The 24,664-nt window shown below is 41.2% G+C and overlaps 1 protein-coding gene across 2 annotated transcripts in view; it reads right to left on the bottom strand.

Moving 5' to 3' along the window:
* The window catches only part of WNT7B (Wnt family member 7B), a 100,030-nt gene that overhangs the window by 61,394 nt on the left and 13,972 nt on the right, over positions 1 to 24,664 (bottom strand). Inside the window, exon 1 of one of the 2 annotated variants that reach the window (XM_075210342.1) lies at positions 24,045 to 24,630. The exons of the other annotated variant lie outside the window; for it this stretch is intronic. Within the exon in view, the coding sequence (XP_075066443.1) occupies positions 24,045 to 24,127 (83 nt within the window). The 5' untranslated portion in view covers positions 24,128 to 24,630. Of the gene's footprint in view, positions 1 to 24,044; positions 24,631 to 24,664 lie in introns of those variants that run through there. 2 annotated transcript variants of the gene reach the window in all.

The raw sequence follows: 24,664 nt of genomic DNA, 5'->3' as shown, positions 1-24,664 counted from the left end.
TTGGGGGATGGCGACAGCTCCTGAAGAGATTAGGTAAAACCAGTTGAGGAACAGCATTGTTCAAAGTTACACCCAAAACTTTCAGCTTTCCATCCAACTTTCCTGCTCGCTAAACCCTGTACCCTGAGATCCGTAGGTACTTCCACTGGGTGAAACTGGGTTACAAATGTGGAACTATTATACCATATTCACACAAGTTAAAAAGTTCCGGCCCATTAATGTCTTTATTTTGTGAAAATGTTGTTCAAACTGTACTTTTTAAACGGGTACATAAAATAATAATATAAACGTTTAAACGTTTAATGTCTTAAAATGATTAAGAAACGGGACTCAACGGTGGTGAATTATATCAAGAAAACAGCCGCCCCAGAAATAAACTGTATAAACTATAGGAAATACAGATGATTGTAACAGCACCCAGCACAAGGAAGGGTAGTAATGAGAACTACATATTATTTAAACGTGTTGAAATTAATAATGTCTGACCATCCAACACCAGCCAAAACCAGTCTCTGGATAGGTATTTTAATTAGAAATAATACATTTTATTCTTATCAATTCCTTTTCTCTCTCCCTCACTCGGTGTTCTACAGCACAAAACTAGGTTTAGAATGTAGAATGTTGGGTTTTCCTGCAGATAACAGAATATAATGTATCTCATTGGTTGTTTACCACCCAGTTCATCATCATCACCATTTATTTATATAGCGCCACTAATTCCGCAGCGCTGTACAGAGATCTCACTCACATCAGTCCCTGTCACATTGGAGCTTACAGTCTAAATTTCCTAACACACATACATACGCAGACCGAGAGAGACTAGGGTCAATTTGATAGCAGCCAATTAACCTACTGCCTGTGCTGAACTTCTAATCCAAGTCACTGGGGTGAATATATGTGGACAACATCTAATTTCTTTCCTTTTAACCCATATGAGTAATGCGGTGAGCCGTTTGGTGGCATATAAACCATCAAAAAATTAGCCAGCGATTTTATATGAGCTCTATTACTATTAACTATTATACTATTATACTATTACACATTATTAAGTGTTTTTGTTGATGTGTATTTTTTTTTTATATAAATTGTGTCTTGTTTTGAAAATATATCCAGGGTCATATGTATATTGTTCAGTTGAAGCTGACCATAGGAGATCATACAAACTGCATGCGAATAGTACATTGGTTGGGTTCAGTCCCAAAGCCAGCGTGTAGTGGCAGTAATGGTTGAAGCCTGTTAAGTGAGATAGAGTTCTAGAGGATAGGAGCAGTTAGTGTGGGAGATATAACGCAGCTGATTTATCAAAGTGTAAAAAACCCTATTTCTCCAAGTCTTATAGGCACAGAGCTACAGCTGAATGGAGTATTATAAAACTGAGGCGAGGGAATTGGTAGGTAATTATTTTGTATTTCAATTACTCACTTTTAACAACAAACAGGATGACAGCGCAGAGTGAAGTTTGTCTATAGAACTGCATACACTGAGAATGTGTGGTAGATTTATCCAACCTTTTAAAGGAGAGTGACAGTGTTGCCCATAGCAACCAATCAGAGTCTAGCTAGCATGTATCTAGTACCTTCTAGGAAATGATTGCCAGAATATGATTGGTTGTTATGGGCAACATCTCTACTTTTCCTTATTAGAAGGTTTGATGGATTTCCCCATTTATGTTAGAAGAGGTTATGTAGTCTCTGTGCTGTTGTCACTCTGCCCCAGTTCACTGGACACCAGTCAATTATCACAAACAAGAAAATGTGCTGAAAATTAATATTAAGTAATTTTCTGCAGCCCTCCTTACTATAGGCAAGTGCTTCCCCAGGCCAATCTGTTAGCACCTTCTATATATAGAATATATATATTCTACCTATGGTAAGGCTGTATGCAGATGGTATTCTATAATATAAGTATACCTTAGACTTGTTAGTGAGACTTGTACAAAGATTACAGAACAATTTAAGTTACACTATGCAATTCTTAATAAACTTAGACATATTTAGTAGTATAACATACAACATACATAACAAGAGAGTTGTTTGCTATGCACTGTTCCCTGAAGGCTACTTGCCGGCCTGCGGAGTTGGAGAGAATGTGTCAGAATGATGTAAAATGCGTTGTTAAACCCCGCCTACCTCAGAGAACGCAGAGGGAGCAGGGGTGGAGAGACATTATTGTGGCGTCATACACCTTGACACGCCCACTTGATGACGTCATGACCTCAAGCCACAACTATGACTCATTTTCATACATTCTCCCAAATGGAAGTTATGAAAGTAGTCAGTATAAATCCGTTCACAAATCTGTCTGTCTGTAGGTGGGTTTCTGTCTCAGCACATTGCTTGTGTCATTCTCTGAGGTAAAACACTGACTCAGTGAGTAGCTATGTACATACTTGACCTACTCTGTTATAGGGTCAGGGAGACACCCACATTTTGTGTAGTTAAACTGGACCCCAGGGAGAACAGGCCTTTCTCCCAGATTCCACCCATTTCCTAGTGAAGTAGGCACAACGGGGACCTACACTACGCGATTCGCCTAAAATCACGGTATTTCCCCGGGGGAGGGGCGATTTTAGGCACCACCCCCACTGCACTTTTTACTAGACTTTCCCTTTGGAATCTTCCATTGGGGAGGTTTTTAAAATAGGCAATATCCAAAAGTGAGATCTCCCGCATAGTAGATGTAGTTTGTCTCTAGCGAGCAGCTTAAAACTCTTCCTAACCATTATCACTCTTTCACAGCGACTGTTTTTAGAGCACATCACATGCTCAGCAGAAAACTCCTACCTACACTGATGAGCCCCAAACAGGGGCAACAGTCTGTGTATAGGTGGGGTTTTTCTGTCTCAAGAACATACTGACTCCTCTGAATACACCACTGGTTAAACAGTGATAGGCAACCTGACACCTGCCAGGGGCCACATGGTGCATTTCTTTAATCTTCAAAAGGGCCAGCATATTCCTTAACCTATAGAGAACCCTTCCTTTTGCCAGGCGAGGTAGGACTACAACATAAGTATTTTACTTTGCATCCAATGACAGCCACGTCCGCTTTGATGTTATTAGGCTCTTTATTGAATCCATCCAAACATGCCAAGACATACAATGAACACAAAGGAATTAGCTACATGAAAGTCCTTGTAAAAAGCAAAAAGCAAAAAAAAAAAAACACAGACACCAGGCAAAAATTACTGCCAACCTCCACTTAACTTATTACTCTTGCAGAGAAAGGATTAAGCAAGTTCTTCATGGAAAACCCCCACACACAAATGACATCAATAATTATTTTTTGTTTTTGGAAGGTGGCTGCTCTTGTAATGACTTTCAGTCCACAGTGACGTCATGGTTTTGTACCTGGAAGACACCGCAGACGGTAGCTGTATAGGTAATGCATTCCTAAACAGTTACATGACAGAGGAAACAGGAAGTAAATATATCTCCTACTTCCCACACAAATACGCAATAACAGCACATGCGTTAAACCATCGCCTGGACCTCTGCAGGAAGTCTATGGTCAGTCAGCATTAGGACAATATCCCGAGCGGGTGAACCCAGAGAATACACTTTCTGTGGTGAAATGTTAACATCCGTCATGACAATGTGTCTTCATAAACTAAGCCTAGAAATCTGCAACCTGACATCATAGTAACCAAGCGTCAGATAATGTCAGTAAAAAATAAGCTATATATTTAGTTGTCAGTAAGAAAAAAACCAGAGATCAGTAAAATGATAATATGCTGCGGTACTTACTTGTCCGGGAGGTGGCTCCGTCATAGGGGTGTGGCCTCGAGAGTCGCATCATTATGCCCAACCCCCTGTCAAACGTTGACATTTTCGACCTATCACAGCAGGGGGCAGGACCAGGATGACACATTTATTCCCACTCCAACCAACGAATGGGGCATGATCCGGGAGGTTTCCCTGCTCTCTCGGGAGTCCCGGGAGAGCTCCCGAAAATTCGGGAGTCTCCCAGACATTCCGGGAGAGTAGGTTACTATTTACTAAACTCATACTTGCCAACTTTGACAATTTGTTTTGGAAGAGGTCCAGGAGGCAGGTGGGCGCGTGCGGGCGGGGCTCAGAGAATCGCATCATTGGGGGCCACGATGACATGTGAATCGTGTCACTAAGCCCCGCCCCTTCCTTTTTGCTTACCGAACTGGCCGGAATCTGGGAGGTTGCCCTGTGGGTCTCCCTGTTATAGTGTCACAGCCTAGTACTTATAGTGCCCAGACTGTTTTTCCCTCCGAAATTCCCATTACCAACTTAGGCTATGAACGTTAGTGCTGGTAGCACTTTTGGGAGGGGGCACCACACTTTTTTCTAAAAAAAATAATAATTTATTTTTAAAAAAGTTCTCTTAAAACTCTAATCATCATCAAGTTAATAATGATAACTGGTGCCTCTAATTATAAGCTTAAAGCACAACACACTAAGGGGGCCATTAAGAGACCAGATTATTAGGAGAAAACCCATTTACCAAGTCCTCCGTATCGCCAGCGATCGCTTTCACCAGGTCAAAAGCTAAGTACACGGAGCCTATATACCAAGAGCAGCGGTGGTATAATTACTAAATAGGCCCCTAACAAACAATAAGATATAGCTACTATTTTACACTGTATACAAAACTCAATAAACAAAAAGTTACTTTAAATAAAGCAATGTAGTAAAATTGCTCTCTCTGGTGCCTAAAACTGCACGTTCCTCTCAAGGTCCCAGATTTGAAGTTTCCCTCAATCCAGACTACACGGCAATAATTAAAGTTAATTTATGACTTTATTCCTATTTAGCAGCGGGCTGAAGCACAATATTCTGTCTTGTGTAATTAAGTAGTATGAAGAGGGGGAATCCTTGGCCCCAGGAAGGTTTTCCTTTGTTTACCGGTTCCTAAGCAACGACAATACTCTGTAATTACAGATTCATTTATCGCTGAGCGTGCAGTTCCTCCCATGTTAGGTACTGGGTGAAATGTTCAAACTTAATACATAAACTGAACAAAGTAACTTTGCTACAAAAAATCTCCAAAGCACAACATAAAATATATACAATGTGAACAAGTTTTCTAACAGTAACCTACTGTTGTCAAAGTACACTTCAATTGTTTGTAACCCACTGGTACACTAAATTGTCACCAACGGGTAGGACAGAGAGGAACTGGAGAGGGTTCAGAGTTGCCATCTGGTGAAGGTTGGTAAAATAGAGGTAGGTAGGGAATAGGGGAGTAATATTATAAATCGTCCACTTTGGCCAGAAAAAAATAAGTTTTACCATCAACACAGAAAGGGTTCTTTACTGTTAAAGCAGTCAGACTATAGTTCTCTCTGCCATGGTTATGATGGCTGACTCATTATCTAGATGTGATAGTGGATTGGACCTCTTTCTTGGTATCACAGGTATAATCTTTAGAAACATTATTGGGGCCACTGATCCAAGCAATTATCCGTACTTTTGGCAATAAAGTATCTATTTATTATACTTTATTTCTATAGCGCCAATCATATTATGCAGCGCTGTACAAAGAGCAGAACTTATTATAGAATGAAATTGTTGGCCTTGTTTTCAACCTTACCATGGACCTATACTGCGTGCCTATAGGCACTGAAAGGACATTTCAGCTACTATAGGCACAACTATTTTTATCACTAAATAATAAAGATCATACATTAAAAATAATAGACCCTAAGGGTCCTTTTTGTAAATTACCCCCTGCCTATAGTAACCACAAATTCCGTGCTGAGCCTTGTAGTCCCACAGTAGTGTCAAATGTCTCCATTCATTCTCTGACCTCCTTAGAGGTGAAGTGTCTATGACACAGAATGATCGTTACATGTCTGTGCAGTTTGCGTGTAAAATATTTTATGGGGAAAAAGTAACAACATAGCTTCATTGTGATCAACCACGTTGTTATAACCTGAACAACAGAAGAAGCGGAGAACTGCTCTGTGCATTCCCCAGTGACAGGGCTCAGTCCTACACCAGCCTTGTTATTACTGCTGTACAGTGTGTTTAACCCCATGAGCACCACCGGGGAATGCAGAAGACTTGGTGAGTCCTGATGTCACTTGTGTATTATAAGGAATAAATAATGGATGTTATAAGTAACCTCGTATTTCCATTACCTATATAAGAGCACCTGACTAGAAAAGAGCAAACTTTTCAAAACTGTTTTGCAAAATATTTGTCTTGCGTTACAAATTTTGCACCTTTTGCAAGGCCATGAAGAGCTCTCAAGGGCCCCGGGGCTAGAGGACTTACAGGGCCCCGTTCCCCCTAATCATCCATCACTTCACCACAATCACTGGTAATTGCAGGCAACAAGTGAATTCCAGGGCCCCCTATCACCCCCCAGAGGCCTAGATCCTGGGCCTCCAGCCCTGGATACCCCCCCCCCCCCTTCCCAGCCACACCACACCACACCACACCACACAGCAGAATGAATTGATGATCATTGAGCCAGATCTATAACCAAATATGGCCTTGCAAATACAGTATGAAAAGGGGGAAGCATGGCCTTGCAAATACAGTATGAAAAGGGGGAAGCAAACTGGTTTGTATGAACCAAACTCTGCACCTCGGCAAAGCGGCCTGTTCGGTTCGCTGCAATTTTGTCATCTTTACACCTAACCATTGGCGTTGTGCCTTTATTTTGCCGTGATACTCCTAATAGCCTTACTAACAAATTGCGAAACAAATAAAATGCAAAGGTTCAATGCCCATAGCAACCAATCAGAAATTCTCTCTCACTAAAGATCATTTAGGAAAGATCAAAGCAGGCTCCTCCCACAATGCACCAGTTGTTACGGGGTAGCATATGACAGTGGCGCCTGCAGGGGTGCAGGGTTTTACATATTCTGATGGGGGAAGCAGCAAAGATCAAGCCGTGGGATAGGCAAAATAATAGGTGAAATCCTGCCATAGAGTCCGCACCCCTTGTAGTGGCGGTAATTCCGTGACAGGTTCGGTCAATACCTGACTATCAATGGCAGCTCTGTTAAAAAGTAATGCACCATTAAATATTTCTTCCCTGCTCCATCACAAACAGTTACAGTTTCCCTCAGTCTTATACAGTATACACAGTGGAAAAAAACTTAAATCATAAAGCACAGCATGTCAGTTATGCCTGCGGTGACATCACTGCCCAGAGCATTTGTGTTACTTAAAAGAATGCTAAGAAAAACATGGCATTCTCTAAAGTAACAGGTAAGAGCCGAGGTCATGGTGTAGTGACAGCAGTGTACTCTTCCATACTGTATTTTTAATTTGCTGTTTGAGTTGCTGTAAATGACACAGCCAAAAAAATAACAGGGTAGGCGGAGGGGGGGGGGGGGTGTTTCTGGCACCAAGCAGACAGTTGTTAAGTGAAGACTGTCTTGGAGATTAGATAAATCTGCAGTTGGGCTGACTTTCCCTTTAAGTGTAAACAGTTATTCCAGGGGGTAAATGTATCAAGCTACGGGTCTGAAAAAGTGGAGATGTTGCCTATAGCAACCAATCAGATTCTAGCTGTCCTTTTGTAGAATGTACTAAATAAGTGATAACTAGAATCTGATTGGTTGCTATAGGCAACATCTCTACTTTTTCAAACTCGTAGCTTGATACATTTACCCCCAGGTATATTATTTAACTTGGTAATACATAGATTTTAATATATATGAATGTTCAAAATAGGTTTTGTACCTACTCTTTATAGAGGACCCTATCAGGTTTAACAGTAATGAATAAAATTCTACAAATCATCAAAAATTGTTTCTGTTTTTATTTATTTATATAATAATGCTAAATTATCAACAGCAAAAATTGTGCACCCACTGTGATTCTCTATGGGCCGTATTTTGCGTAAAATTGCGCTGTTCACGCTGAGAAAGGGACGAAATGCCAGAGAACACAAAGACATGTAATTCATCTTCGAACGCAAATGACACCAGCTCTGTTCATCTCGCAGGTGCATATATTTTGGCCGTATCACTTGCACCAGCCACAGAGCAGGTGTCAGTACCGACTGATAGTGATGCCGGCCGTGTATGCACGCTAGAACATGTGTTTGCAATTGAGAGCAATTGTATAAATCCATTTCATGTACAGAACTTACTGATTTATGTATTTCGTGTAAAAAAGGAAACTAATTTTCAAAAATGTGCGTATCCTGCAGTGTTGCATCTATCTGCTTACAGCAAGTAACGTATAGGTAGAGCGTATTTATACCTGTATTCAACTGGAAACGTTTCGTGAGATCCGCCTGCACCTGAATACAGGTATACGTGCATGCAATTTCCGTCCAATTTTAAAAAGCGCCAATTGCATTCACCTTGATGAGCAGTAAGTGTGCCTACTTGCCTATCTCATGCATTTCAAGATGCGCAGCTACTTATCATTCTGATTCAGGAGCTACCTTATAAAACCCAGCGCAAATGTACACACGTAGATGCGTGACATCAGGGCCGTCTTTCCCATTGGGCACAATAGGCAGGTGCCCGGGGGCCCTGCAGCCCAGGGGAGCCCGTCGGAGGCAGCACAAAAAAAAAACCTGAGAAAAAAAAAAAGAAGAAAATACTTACCTTGCGGTCAGCTGGCGATCCGGCTCCCTCCCTGGTCTCCTCCTCCGTACGGCGCTCGCAGTGCATGTCGGGCGTGACATCATCACGCCCGCCCGACATCCATTGCGGAGCGCGACGGAGGAGGAGACCAAGGAGGGAGCCGGATCGCCAGCTGACCGCAAGGTCAGTATTGTCTTCTTTTTTTTTTTTAAGGTTTTTTTTGGGGAGCTGCCTCCGACGGGCCCCCCTGGGCTGCAGGGCCCATATATACAATCATTTTTTATTTTTTATATATATATATATATATATATGTATATATAGGGGCCCCGGTGCATTGCTTTGCCCGGGGGCCCAAAATGTTGTTAAGAGGGCCCTGCGTGACAACATGGTGTCACACCCGGGCACAGGGTTACCGCTATGTACACAGGGCCAGATTAACCCAAGGTCTAACTGGGCTACCCCTTAGCCCAGGGTCCTCCGTTCCCTTAATCCGGCCCTGTCTGTACCTACCGCAGCCGGGCAAAGCTCTGCCCCAACTATAGGCATTATTACATTTGTCAGGGTAAGCATAAGACAGTTAATCATTAGTAGTTTTTTTTATGTAATTGAACCAACAAGACTGATCCTCTTTAATAACAGCAGTTCAGAGAATAAGGAGTTAAAATAAATCCAGTTTTAGATCTCAAATCTGCTAGTTATATCAGTGTCTATTTGCCAATGGACACTTAGATAATGCAGACGTCTAACAACCAGCAGCTCAGTTAGTGCAACGAGTAAGGGAGATGTAGTTCTGGTTTACAGACTCATACAGACAGATGCTGCTACAAATGTCATATTCTTGTTCAGACCACGATCAGACAGGAAAACACCGTAGAAGAATCAACATTGACATCAGCGAGAAACCATCAAGATCTGAAATGTGGAATTTGTGCACCAATTTGCATCCGTCGGACGGGGTTCAGTAACCTCAGCAGATCATCAAAAGGAGAAGAGATTTGTTTTAGTGATGCAGAGAACAATTGTATCCCCGTCCTAAGAATGCATGGGAATCCTAGGGGGAGATGTCTATAATTACACTGCCCGAGCAGAACCGCACTTGAAGTATCAATGAGATTCAAAACCACAAGAGTCTCTTCTTCAGCTGCCCAAAAAGAAAAGAAGACTAGTGTGGTTTCTGAATCCAACACAAAGTAAGCAAAATAACCGACGTTTTCTTCAAACCATATCTTTCCCCTTCATTTTGAGCTTAACCCTTTCAGCATCAGTTACTAAAAAGCTACATAAAATACTAATGTTATTTATTTATTTTTAATTAGTTTAGTAAATGTATTTAAGGTTAATTATTTTTTTATTGCGCGTTGGAAAAATTAAAATGCACTGTATGTACTAAGCGTATTTATCTATATTATGTGTGGTTGCTCCACGCTGTGAATCCTAATTGTCTGTTCATAAATAGGCCCTAAATTTTGTGATATTGCTCATTATAAAGCTAGATATCATACACTAACGGCAGATCATCCCTCCCCGGGGCTGCTGACTGTCAAACTATTGTGTAAGTAAGTAATCAGTAAAGATGACAATACTACCATGGACCATACCACTATTTGGCCCTGGGTAGGTCACTAAAACCTTATTTACTACTTGTGAGCCCCTTGTCCTCTAAATTTTGTCCTGACACAAATAATTGAAGTCAAAATTGGTGGGTTTGTTTGGCAAAATTATCTTTCCTAATGATGACAACCTTTGTTTATTGTATCACTTTGTGAATGACAATCTGATCTGAAAAGTTCTAAACGATTTAATCTTATAAACGGTGACCAGTAGATTTTATTGTCAAAAATCCATAATCTGAAGTCGCTCTCTCTAAATTTCAGGTGTAGCGTATATTGTGACGTGTTCAAGTATCAATTTTGGATTTTTTTCGATTTCAATTTATTTTATTTTCAGAAATGCATCAAACTGTGCTGTTCATAGGATCAATACCTTTGTACAGCCATGATATCAGTTTAACGGCGAAAGGTGGGTGACATTGCAAGAAATGGGTGTGGTCCTGAAGAAAAGCGAACAGATATATTTATATATATATATTTATATTTAGATATAGATAGATGGACAGATATTTGTTTCTGTCCATTATCTCTCCGCCATAACAGGTGGATCACAGCCGAAAAGATTCCCAGATGGTAAATATATATGTATTCTCAGGGGAGATCTAATTATTTAATTTAAATTTTGTCATCTATAGACTTCAATGACACAGTGCCTCTAGTGGCCACGTACAATGGTACACCTAGCTTATCTTTACCAAAGACTAATTTGACTAATTTATTTTTAAACTAATATGTTTGCCTTACTAAGTGGGTCGTTCTCAAAGATAGCCAACCTTACAGAATAATCCAATGACACACGCATTAAAGGGTAAGAATTTCACAACCAGCAAAGGAAGGGGTTCTTTACAGTAAGGGCAGTCAAGATATGGAATTCATTGCCAGGGAAGGTTGTGATGGCAGATTGAATAGATATGTTTAAGAAAGGGTTAGACAAATTTTTAGCGGAAAAGTGTATCCAGGGATACGACCGTTAATTAAAATTAAGGATAGTACTGAATATAGGGAAAATTAGGACTGCATTATTGGGTCTGGGAGGATTTTCACAATTGAAACAGATTGGCGGTTGCTTACTCTGGATCAATTTCAAATATAAGTGCAGGATCGCAGGAGATCCAAAACAGGTTGAACTTGATGGACTGGTGTCTTTTTTGTGACCTCATCAACTATGTTACTATGTAAGCGTTGCTTATTGATGAAGATTAGGATAATTCTACAGTCTTACGTGTAAAGAAGTAGAAGATTCTGTTATTTCGATAAAGTTTTTGGACAGAGGCAGAAACCGGGGTCATAATGAGTGAGAGGAGGAGATTTCATTAACTTGGCCATGGGCCATTTAAGTTGACTTCTACTTGATTCTGTAGAACGTCTTCGGTGAGGAAAGGGAGTTACCGTAGGCTTGGATCCTCCAACCAAATAGCAACCAAGCCCCTGCCGGAAAAAGGAGCCTCTCATTATACGCAGCCCTCCGATTCTCTAGAAGCCAGTCTGAAAAACCCCCTGCCAGTAACTTTTGTTTTTGGGCAAGTTACTTCTCATTGTGCCATTGGCACGCAAATTAAACTATTTTCTTTTTTTTTTTTTTACAGTGTGAATTCAACGTGCATATTAATGGTACAGAATACAGATCACCACTGTGATACTCACAATGGCGCTTGTTGGTATAGAAAGCACATTCTCACGAATCGTTATTCAAAACGAAATAAAAAAGTGTTTTTTTTGTTGAACATGCTGTGAGGAGGTATATCGGTGGAATTCATAGAAAAAGTTTTCAAGAAGTACGAAACGCCCCAGAAAATCGTCACGGAAAAACGAAGTAGAATCAATCAATGAAGGGTTTTAATTGGTTGTCAACTTTCAGCTTCTTAATATATGTAAAAGATGCATGCAGAAGCGATTCCCCAGGGTTGTGCTCCGACTGTGCTCCATTCATCTGCAGTTACACCTCAAAAGGGCGCACTTCACAACTGTCCCAAACTTCTTAAGAAAGCGACAATATCCAGCAGTCAGAGAGTTTGAGGCCTACAGAAAACCATGCCTGGATTTGTGGGACATTGACATAGTCTGGTCAAGTTTGGTCACTGTCTGGGCAGCCTGGGAGGAATGGCCCAATATGTATATATTTTCTATTTTGGAAGTTTGGGAGATACCGAAGGGCCTTGTATTATCCCTCTCGGTAGGACAGAAGCCTGTTATATTCCATGATCTGTTTTGCATTCTCCTTGTATTGCCTGAGGCGATCAAGTGCATGTCCCTTGTGCACGTCGTAGGGATAACACAACACACCATCTGACCTGCAGCACCATGAAAAAAAAAACATTTAAACTATTGTGAAACAGATTATCTTTATCACGTGGCCATAGAGGTTGATTTTGTGAGTTAGTGCAGCTAATCACTGCATGTATGATATTGGTCTCACCAGAGCTTGGAGAACTACACTTTCCATCATGATGTGTTTAGTGTATAATATTATAAGGTATTTTCATTCAGTTTCATTCCTACAAAAAATATTAATGTATAAAGCTTGTGTAGCTCTCTATTAAAGCAGCAATCTCACGTAGATTGTTTTTCTTCTTTAAATAGCAAGTAAAGTACCTTTTAAGCATGCGTCTGATGCTTTTCTTAGCTTTCCTCCTACAAATCATTATCTCATTTTCAAAAGCTCTCTGTTTTGCAAACAAAAATGGCTGCCAGACACAAATACTGTCAGACGCAGGCTGACAGACTCGCAGCATGTCATGCCATGGCAGAGGTGGAGAAGGAGGATGTCACAGTGCAGACAGAGCTCAGAGGGGCGTTCCAAAGCCTCACTGCTCACTACATCATGTGCCATGTGACTGTGGTTGCCATGGTAGTCTACAATCATAACTCATTAATAACAGCCTGAGGCAGAAAGAACAAGTGAAAATGGTAAATATCAATATTCATGTTATAGCCTGCCACAGTGATTTATGTTAAAAAACACAGCTGAACTTTTTCATGGGATTGCGGTTTTTAACCACATGCAAGTTTCAACTCTTTTCTAACGGTGTTGTACAAGTGAAATCCAGTTGGTACAGATGGAGCAGCCTGTATGAATCTTTAGCTCAACTGAATCATGAATGATTGACAGTGAGAGATATTAGTATCCTACCCCTGTATTTTTATTGAATGGGTATATATAATATAATAGTATAGAGCAATTTTAATTGAATATATTCTATTGTCATAGACAACCCTCCTACACCACAGCAGACTTTGTGACATTGTGACACTCAGACTGCACATTAAGAAATGCTATTTTAGCAGGTAAATGAGTACAAAGCAAAACAGGTAAGATATGTTATTCCTTACCACTAATGGATTCAAACCAGCTCATACAATTCAGACGGCCACTAGATTATTTTTTGGGCAGCACGGTGGCATAGTGGTTAGCACTTCTGCCTCACAGCGCTGGGGTCTTGAGTTCAATTCCCGACCATGGTCTTATCTGTGTGGAGTTTGTATGTTTTCCCCATGCTTGCGTGGGTTTCCTCCGGGTGCTCCGGTTTCCTCCCACACTCCAAAAACATATTGGTAGGTTAATTGGCTGCTATTAAATTGACCCTAGTCTCTCTCTGTCTGTCTGTGTGTGTGTTAGGGAATTTAGACTGTAAGCTCCAATAGGGCAGGGACTGATGTTAGTGAGATCTCTGTACAGCGCTACGGAATCAGTAGAGCTATATAAATAAATGATGATGATGATTTTAGCCATATCTGGCCATAAATCTCACCATGAGTGGACATCTTTAGGCCAATAAATATTTTGCCGAAAATGACCACTTTTCCGATCAACATCTTATCGAGCTCTATCAATTGTCATTCGGGACTGGCACACAACGCAGTTAGGAGATAACCTGGCTCTGACCATACATGTGGTCGTCATCAGATCGCACTGCCTGGTCCCAGAAGATCCATCAGTTTGGCCAGAACACGACTTGCCCAATTGTATGGACAGCTAAAGTCAAGGTTTCGAATTTTGGGATAGACTTTAAATGGGGTTTTCACTATTGTGGTGGGGTTACAAGCTCTTCCTCTTCCCCCTATATTAGTAGTATGAAGCAACTTCTAAATTATTTCTTTAGAAATAGACTTCAACAGTTCACACATCCCTACAGCCAATCAAAATATTGTTTGAGGCCATTTTAACTTTTGCACCAATCCACAAGCGGAAGACCTCTCCCACCAATCCAGAGACTTTTTTTTTCTTTGGTCTTATATTTTCTTCAGGGGGCTATCCTTTATTGGTAACCTGACAAGGATTCTTACATTTTATACCACCATATACTGTTCTTTGCTGTATTGTACTGCTCTGCAACACTATACAGTTCTCAGATGCTTGGCACCACTGTGTACTGCTGAGGGCACACATAGCTGTCACAAATGCTACCGAAATTCTCTTTTGCGCTGTAGTCTATTTACTGTATCACTGACCTTCTCGCAACTATATATACAGCTTCTCCAATGGCCCTTTTTATTTTCTCTTCCGAATTCAGACACTTAATTTAGTGGGAACCTGTAACTCTGCCAGTTACGTCCATTAGTCTCTTTCCAAAATTCCCTTGCCGAAATCACACATTAGCTGTGCTGCAATAACTACTGTTTATTTTAAAGCCATTCAAAAGCATTGTCCTGTAAAAATAAACTACAAACACACACACACACACACACACACACACACACACACACACACACACCCCTTGAAAATAGTGTTTCAAATCTGCAGGGGACTGTAACACAACCAATCAGAGTGGCGTTAATGCCAATGCGGAACTCTTCAGCTGGTAATTATAGTCTGAGAGCAGCTAAAGAGCCTATAGTTGGCCACCTATGTATCGGAACAACCAATGAGTGCACTCACTACAAAATCAACGTGAAACAAGACAGTGACTAAAGTCAGACAAAGTGATTAAGGTGCGTGACCTAGTGACGTGTGTTAGCTCATATAAGGCATTATGGTGTCATGTATGTCACCCACTTGCGTGTAATAATAGTTACTTTGTCAATAACATAATTTAAATTAGCATTTTGAAAAACATAAACAAGGATATAAAAGTGAGCCAGACACATCAAAAGCAAAAGACATCTGTTCAATTGTCTATAACACTGTATTGCTGATGTTTACCAGCCAAATACACTGCGTAATAATAGTAATATTACCCCTCCAAGGATCCGTACAGCTGGTACCCAGTGCCCAGGACAATAGATTCTGTAGGTCAGGCAGCTCTGGTGAGGAACAAACGTCACCCATTCAGGAATGAACCGAAGAAGCGTTTCCTGTTCTCTTGTTTTCCACATTATTTTAATTATATCTCTACATTAATGACCTAATATAGGTAATTCGCCAGGCCTCTGATTAGATTTCGCAATAGTGAAGCCAACGTTTCACATTAATATACATGAAGGTTTATGTGTTACTGAGGTGAATAATATAACTGTAGTGTTTATGAGTTATATTAAGGGTACTGTCAAACTCTATATCCTTCCTCTTCAGCAGGCTGCGATGGTAGCAGGGAAGTGACTGACAGGCTTGCAGACCTGCTCTTGAAGAAGTGATCTGTGTGGATTGGGGATTCATACAGATGGGTGGGGGCCAATGATATAAGCACAGAACACGGGATTTTCAGCTTTTTGACCTGCAAAGGATCCCATTAGGACATTGTGCAAATGATGTGGAATGGGGCCTGTCCCGCCCACTTCCTAGTAAAGAAAGGCCTCCCAGGGTTCCAGGAGAACTACCCAAAGTTCTGGAGCTTTCCCGGACATTCCGGGAGAGCAGTGATGTGTGTGAGCCATAGCAACCAACCAGACATCAGCTTTCATTACTCTGTACTGGACTGTTAAATGTTAACATCTGATTGGTGGGTGTGAATTACAGCACATCATTGTTCTATGCATTATGGGTTGTAACCTATAACAACCAATCAGATGCGTCCTTTCATTTTTTTGAACCGCACTATAAATAAGACAGCAGAAGATATTGGTGCATATTCAGGGGTGGAACAGTGCATTGCTGGGCTACATAGCAGCAGTTCCACTCTGCCAAGGCCCCCTCTCTGCTCTCATTATAGAGCTGGGTCTCTTCTGAGTATGAGCAGTCCAGCTCATGCACCCAGTGACACTAAACAAGCTCTAGTTATGCCATAAATTATTCTGAAGTGTCCTCTACTCATAACATGAAAGGGGACTTTTGCTTCTCTCGCAGACCTCCACTTTTATTGCTAACTACATAGTGCACACGGTACTAAAATGACAGAGAAAGTGAAATGAATGAATGAATAAATAAATCAATGGATGAATGAAATCTTTAAAATAATGTGCAAAACTCAAGAAAATGAAACTTTAAAGATCGTTACCAACTTTTCAGACTTCCCCTCTGGGATATGCATTGCGTACCTCCCTGAAGCAGGGGCAGACAGTGGTGCCATGGGAGGAACTGGGCATGATGACGGGATTGCCGTCATTACGCACTGGCCATTGTGGCATGATGGCGGGCCTTACATCATAACGCCGCCTCCACAACAACGATAACATTGCGTCACTATGCCTCAATGGGTTCCTCCCACTGCATCTCTGCATACTTGCCAACTCCAGGGGGCGTGACTGGAGGGCGGGAAGGGGCGGGGTGAGGCCAATCGCATCATTTTGTACCCGCCCCCCCGCGCAAAAACATAATTTACATCGCGGCGGGCGGGGCCAAAATGACACGATTGGCCTCGCCCGCCCCCTCCCGCCCTCCAAAATGGCGTAATTCACAGAGAATCGCGTCATGTGATATCCAGGATCCGAGAGAAATGCCAGCTCGCCCGGGAGCCCGACCCGAATTTTGGGAGTCTCCCGGACTTTCCGGGAGATTTGGCAAGTATGCTTCTCTGTCTGCCCCGGCTTCAGGTTGATTGTCACGCTCTCTCAGGAGTCCAAGAGATCATTTCGGATGGCACCTAGCCATTCCAGGAGACTGGACAAGTATTATTATTATTATTACCATTTATTTATATAGCGCCACTAATTCCGCATCGCTGAACAGAAAACTCACTCACTAAATTCCCTAACACACACACACAGACAGACAGAGATACTAGGGTCGTTGGTGGGGGGGCAGGGTAGTTAAAAAAACAAACAAAACATACTCACGTGATCGCGGCACCGATATTCCTCCTCTCTGCTGCTCTGTGCTCCATTCAGACTGTCTGAATGCCGGGTGTGACGTCATCATGTCACGCCCAGTATTCAGTCAGTCTGGAGCAATGGAGCACAGAACAGCAGAGAAGAGCAAGAAAGAAGAGAGAAGAAAAGGTAAGTGAAGGGAGGAAAACGAGGAGGGGTACAGAGGGGTTAAAAACAAAGGGGGCAGCATGACAGAGGGGTTAAAAAATGAGGGGGGGCACAGAGGGGTTAAAAAACAGGGGCAGAATGACAGAGGGGTTAAAAAATGAGGGGGGCACAGAGGGGTTAAAAAACGGGGCAGCAGGGCACAGTGGGGTTAAAAAACAGGGGTCAGCATGGCACAGTGGGGTTAAAAAATGGTGGGCAGCATGGCACAGTGGGGTTAAAAAGGGGGGGAGGCATGGCACAGTGGGATTGAAAAAGAGGGGGGAGCAGCATAGTATAGTGTGATGAAGGAGAGCCAGGTGAAGGGGGCAAAAGCAGCATGGGGGCGCAGTGTGATCATAAGGCATGGCGATGATGAAGGGGCACATTATTGTAATATTGGAGCTGGAGGAAGGCCTAATTATTAATTGTGGATGGTATTGATTTAACGCCAGGGTTGTTTGGAATTATCTAAATGTAGCTATTTTTTTCCAAATAGGGCCCCCAGCATTCCAGGATCCAGACAAGCCGCAACTAAAGAAACATGCAGCCACAGCTGGTTAAAGTTAGAAGAACAGGTAGGAGAGAGCAGGACAGTATGTGAAATGTTGTGATTCTAGTAGGGACAATGTCAATTTTTGGTGAGTGTTGTGCCCAATGTAAGGTGCAGGCCAAGACTGAACTCTTTGTGTGCACACTGCATTTTTTCTATAACACACTGTGGTGCTAGGTGTCCTGAAAGTCAGGAGTGCTTGGACATATGTGACGCTCAGGCGAATTGAGAGCCTAGTGATTTTGATGTTTTAGCGATGCCCCAATGGCGCATTTGCCACGCCCCCAAATGCATGACCACACCTCTACAAAATTATGCGCCGCCGCGATGCGCCACAATTTTTTTTAGCATACTCAACTATAAGGGGGGCTCCATGAATTTGTTGTACCGGGGCCTTGAATTCCTCTTGGCAGCCCTGGTCATCAATACTGCAAATTATCCCCTTCATACTGATGGGCCTATAAAGCAAATCCCTCCTATGCCACAAGTTACAACAACACTATACATTACAAAACAGCACCTAATAATGCACATCCCCGACTGTCCCGGTGTCAGCAGGACAGTCTAGAGTTTTAGGGCTCTAAAAGATTCACTGTCTCACTCACAATAGCTGATCTTTGTTACACAATTAGTAACAACCTTGCATCAGCAACAGATGTAATCCAATCCATAAACCAAACTATCTTCAGGAACTACAAGTTCCAGCATGCTATGCCAGCTGGAGAACCATTGCTTGTCAGAATATGAGCTGGAACAACCGATGCACTTACGAATTCCACACAGTACAATGGATTTAGTACAATGTCTTTATAAAATAAAACCTTCTTTCACCCATACGCCATACGTCCATAATATACATGTACCAGATATGTTGAGATCTGTATTCCCATATTATACATGTACCAGGTATGTAGAGATCTGTATTCCCATATTATACATGTACCAGATATGTAGAGATCTGTATTCCCATATTATACATGTACCAGATATGTTGAGATCTGTATACCCATATTATACATGTACCAGGTATGTTGAGACCTGTATTCCCAAATTATATATGTACCAGGTATGTTGAGATCTGTATTCCCATATTATACATGTACCAGGTATGTTGAGACCTGTATTCCCATATTATATATGTACCAGATATGTTGAGATCTGTATTCCCATATTATACATGTACCAGATATGTTGAGATCTTTATTCCCATATTATACATGTACCAGGTATGTTGAGACCTGTATTCCCATATTATACATGTACCAGGTATGTTGAGACCTGTATTCCCATATTATATATGTACCAGATATGTTGAGATCTGTATTCCCATATTATACATGTACCAGATATGTTGAGATCTTTATTCCCATATTATACATGTACCAGGTATGTTGAGATCTGTATTCCCATATTATACATGTACCAGGTATGTTGAGACCTGTATTCCCATATTATATATGTCCTAGATATGTTGAGACCTGTATTCCCATATTATATATGTACCAGATATGTTGAGATCTGTATTCCCATATTATACATGTACCAGGTATGTTGAGACCTGTATTCCCATATTATATATGTACCAGGTATGTTGAGATCTGTATTCCCATATTATACATGTACCAGATATGTTGAGATCTTTATTCCCATATTATACATGTACCAGGTATGTTGAGATCTGTATTCCCATATTATACATGTACCAGGTATGTTGAGACCTGTATTCCCATATTATACATGTACCAGGTATGTTGAGATCTGTATTCCTATATTATACATGTACCAGGTATGTTGAGACCTGTATTCCCATATTATATATGTACCAGATATGTTGAGATCTGTATTCCCATATTATACATGTACCAGGTATGTTGAGACATGTATTCCCATATTATACATGTACCAGATATGTTGAGATCTGTATTCCCATATTATACATGTACCAGATATGTTGAGATCTGTATTCCCATATTATACATGTACCAGTTATGTTGAGATCTTTATTCCCATATTATACATGTACCAGGTATGTTGAGATCTGTATATCCATATTATACACATGGCGGTCACCTCAGATTACACCCTGTATACGCATGTTATACATATGCCAGGAACCCCACATAATACTGTCTATAGACATATCATATGTGTGCTAGGAACCCCAGATTATATGATGTACACTGATGTCATATATGTGCCAGGCACCCCAGATTACCTCCTGCATAGGCATGTTATACATGTGTCATATAGCCCAGATTATACCATGTATAGACATGTAACACGTGAGCTAGGCACCGCAGATTATATGATGTATACCGATGTCATATATGTGTCATGCACCCCAGATTATACCTTGTATAGGCATGTCATACATGTGTCATGTACCCCAGATTATAGCCTGTATAGGCATGTCATACATATGTCATATACCCCTGATTACACCCTGTATAGACATGTCATAAGTGTGCTAGGCACCCCAGATTGTATGATGTATATCGATGTCATATATGTGTCATGCACCCCAAATTATACCCTGTATAAGCATGTCAAACACGTGTCATGCAACCCAGATATACCCTGTATAGGCATGTCATACATGTACCCCAGATTATACCCTATACAAGCATGTCATACATGTGTCATGTACCCCAGATTATACCCTGTATAGGCATGTTATAGATGTGTCATGTACCCCAGATTATACCCTGTATAGGCATGTTATAGATGTGTCATGCACCCCAGATTATACCATGTATATGCATGTCATACATGTGTCATGCACCCCAGATTATACCTTGTATAGGCATGTCATACATGTGTCATGTACCCCAGATTATAGCCTGTATAGGCATGTCATACATATGTCATATATCCCTGATTACACCCTGTATAGACATGTCATAAGTGTGCTAGGCACCCCAGATTGTATGATGTATATCGATGTCATATATGTGTCATGCACCCCAAATTATACCCTGTATAAGCATGTCATACACGTGTCATGCACCCCAGATATACCCTGTATAGGCATGTCATACATGTACCCCAGATTATACCCTATACAAGCATGTCATACATGTGTCATGTACCCCAGATTATACCCTGTATAGGCATGTTATAGATGTGTCATGCACCCCAGATTATACCATGTATATGCATGTCATACATGTGTCATGCACCCCAGATTATACCTGTATAAATATGTCATATACCCCAGGTTATACCCTCTATAGGCACGTCATACATGTGTCATGCACCCCAGATTATACCCTGTATAGGCATATCATACATGTACCCCGTACAATACCCTGTATAGGCATGTCACAGATGTATCATGCACCCCAGATTATGCCCTGTATAAACATGTCATACGTGTGTCATGTACTCCAGGTTATACCTTCTATAGGCATGTCATACATTTGTCATGCACTCTAGATTATAACCTGTATAAGCATGTCATACATGTGTCATGCACCACTGATTATACCCTGTATAAGCATGTCATACATGTGTCATGCACCACAGATTATACCCCATATAAACATGCCATATATGTGTCATGCACCCCAGAGTATACCCTGTATAAGCATGTCATGCACCCCAGATTATACCCTGTATAAGCATGTCATACATGTGTCATGCACCACAGATTATACCCCATATAAACATGTCATACATGTGTCATGCACCCGATTATACCTGTATAAACATGTTATACATGTGTCATGCACCCGATTATACCTGTATAAACATGTCATACATGTGTCATGAACCCCAGATTATACCCCATATAAACATGTCATACATGTGCTCGGCACCCCAGATTATAGTCTGTATACACATGTGATACATGTGCTAGGCACCCCAGATTATACCATGTATAGGCATGTCACACATGTGTTAGGCACCATGGATTATACCTTGTTATACATAAGGTTAGAAGGCAGGCATGCTGAGAATTGTAGTTCTACAACAGCTAGAGAGCCGGAGGTTGCCAAAGCTTCTTATTCAGTATCCTTATGCTGAAATGACCTTGAATATAAAACACATCCAATGGTTTCTGCCATCATTCACTTGTAGGTCCTTCAGCCTCTGTGCTCTGGTATCGCTGCTTCCAGTTCCAACCTTCCAAACTTATAATTATGTCACACAGTCAGGGTAACCGCCAGCATCTCAGCATCTGGTGTGCGGTTCAAAACTTTTGTTTCAAGATCTGAACTATTTATAGGGAGCAAAATTTTTCAGGATAGTAATTTCCTATACGGTTTTATGAAAATATGGCTACATTTATGTAAAAAAATATTTCAGATATTATAAACGTTGCTTTTCGAGAGCCAAACTGGAGGTTCTGCTGCACAGACTGGGAGCTGAAAATCTACTTTGAAAAATTCTAATCTATTTAGTTCATCAAAAATGTCCAACTAAACAACAACATTTAATGCAATCTTGTTCCATAAATCAGGATTTTCGTCCTTTCTGTACATTAACAGCCAACCCACGGGCATTACATAGAAATCTGAAAAAGAACGGTTTGATATAATACTTCAACAGCTTTCTACTACATAAATCAAGGTTGTAATCAATCCGGAACCCACAAGGGCAACTTGTAATAAGTTGTGTAAAACTAATATAAATGTTATATAAATATTGCCAAAAATAAGCCAAAACTAACGAAACAATGAAAACGATTAAACATTTCACACCAGTTAGCAATAAACTAGCAGGATTCCTAGGCTGAGTATAATGAACAAATTGGAAAAATGCAATTTTATAACTTGAATTCTGTCTGTAAGATACCAACGTGCTTAAGAAAAAAATATTGCAGTTTTTGTCAATATTGAAGTCTCACCAATGGGAATGTGCATGAAGACAGATCTAAGCAGTTTATTTCAGTAATAAAACGCATGTGAAGTGGGACAGATTAGTGGTCTCTCTGTGTATTTTCCTTGCGTAGGTTAGAGATTATTTGGCAGGTGAACAAGCCTTTGGCATATTATCTAAACCATTCTGAACTCAACCTCAACAGTCTTCTCTCAGGTCAGCAATATTTTCAAAGATTTATCCCTGTTTTGCTAATAAAGAACAGACACCTTGAAGTGTTGGCAAACCGATTATAGTTTAGATTTGCATGATGACTGATAGATCAGAAAACACCTATCCGCCCCACGCATTGACAGATCTGTATATGACACAGAGAAACTAACAGTATTCAAAAATGCACAGTAATTGCCAATAACCAATACGAAAAGCAAAACAAAAATTGGTTTAGCCTACAAATGATACTCTGTGGAATAAATTACCATTCTTCTGTGATACATACATGACTCCAACAAACAGGAATGATACCAAGCTTGACCCTATTATCACAAGCACATAACATATATCGAGATCACTTAAGGTACGTCTGTTTTACAGTGGTCCATCGATCAAAATAGCAAACTAGATCCATGTTCCAGCCTTTCATCAACACACCTGCACATTTTTGGGAAAACGAAAATAACGAAATATCCATGGACACGAAGGTTCATCATCACTTTAGAGTAGAAATGAGATCTCTCTGTGACCTAATGATGGTGTCTCTTAGCTCAGGAGAAATAATTGCACACAATAGTGCACAGGTGTCTGGGCTAGGACACAGCAACCAATCACAATCATCATTTATTTATATAGCGCCGCTAGTTCCGCAGTGCTGTACAGAGAACTCACGCACACCAATGCTAGCAGCCTGAGATGTCTAAACGACTCACTAGCATCTCATACTGCCTTTGCTCATTCATTCACAATGATACTATCCTGCTAAGAGTAAATTCTTACATAATGCAATCAATAAGACAGGAGGTATTGGGGAGGAGAGGGGGTAATACTTTATTTTTTCACCACTGGAAACTTTTTGTGACTTTCTAAACTCCAAAAACTCTGTTCTACGACATGGGTATAGGCCCCCTTCTAATACCAGCCTGTATTCACCTGCAATTTAATGCGCACGGCGCCAAGTTTAGGAATAAATGAAAATGAAAAGACTTACAGGTAACTGCCGCTGGTAAGGATGAGGAAAATCTGGGGGTAATAGACTGAAAGTAATACACTGCGCGATGTGAGCAGAATCATGACTGTCCTCCTGTCACAGAGAGAAAGATCCTTTTAATTCCTCTTAAGGGCCCCCAAATCCTTGACCCCCGCCCCAGATCTGATAGCACAGGTCCAGTCCCTTGGCTCGGATGCTCAGCTGCTGAATGTGACACACCAACTGCAGATAAGTCATTAATACAGACAGGGAGCTGGTAGAGCTGCTGCCTTGGGCTGTGGGACTGTGTCTGTCATGTCTCAGTGGTTGCAAGTTCACAGACTGGGATCTCTCTGATGATGGTTTAAAGGATTTAGATGGCAGGGAGCACCTCTCCTGTCTCCCTCTCTCTCTCTCTCTTTCTCTCTCTCTCTGTCTTTCATGAGTCTGTGAGTTGCCATTGGGTAGAGTGATGCTGCAGTCCGCCTACTTGTTTTGGAGAAGAAAGGGGGAGGATGACAATAGGGTGACAGAGATACAGTTTGTGTATTCACTGGCTGGGATGCTGCCGTCCCGTGTGAATGTTCTGGCCACTTTCTCATTCCTCTTCCCAGCTGTCCCCAACACACTGCTCAGTGGTT

The sequence above is a fragment of the Mixophyes fleayi genome, chromosome 4, assembly GCF_038048845.1.
Source record: "Mixophyes fleayi isolate aMixFle1 chromosome 4, aMixFle1.hap1, whole genome shotgun sequence".
In the NCBI taxonomy this organism is placed as follows: Eukaryota; Metazoa; Chordata; class Amphibia; order Anura; family Limnodynastidae; genus Mixophyes; species Mixophyes fleayi.
This window is presented reverse-complemented; position numbering and strand designations above follow the sequence as displayed.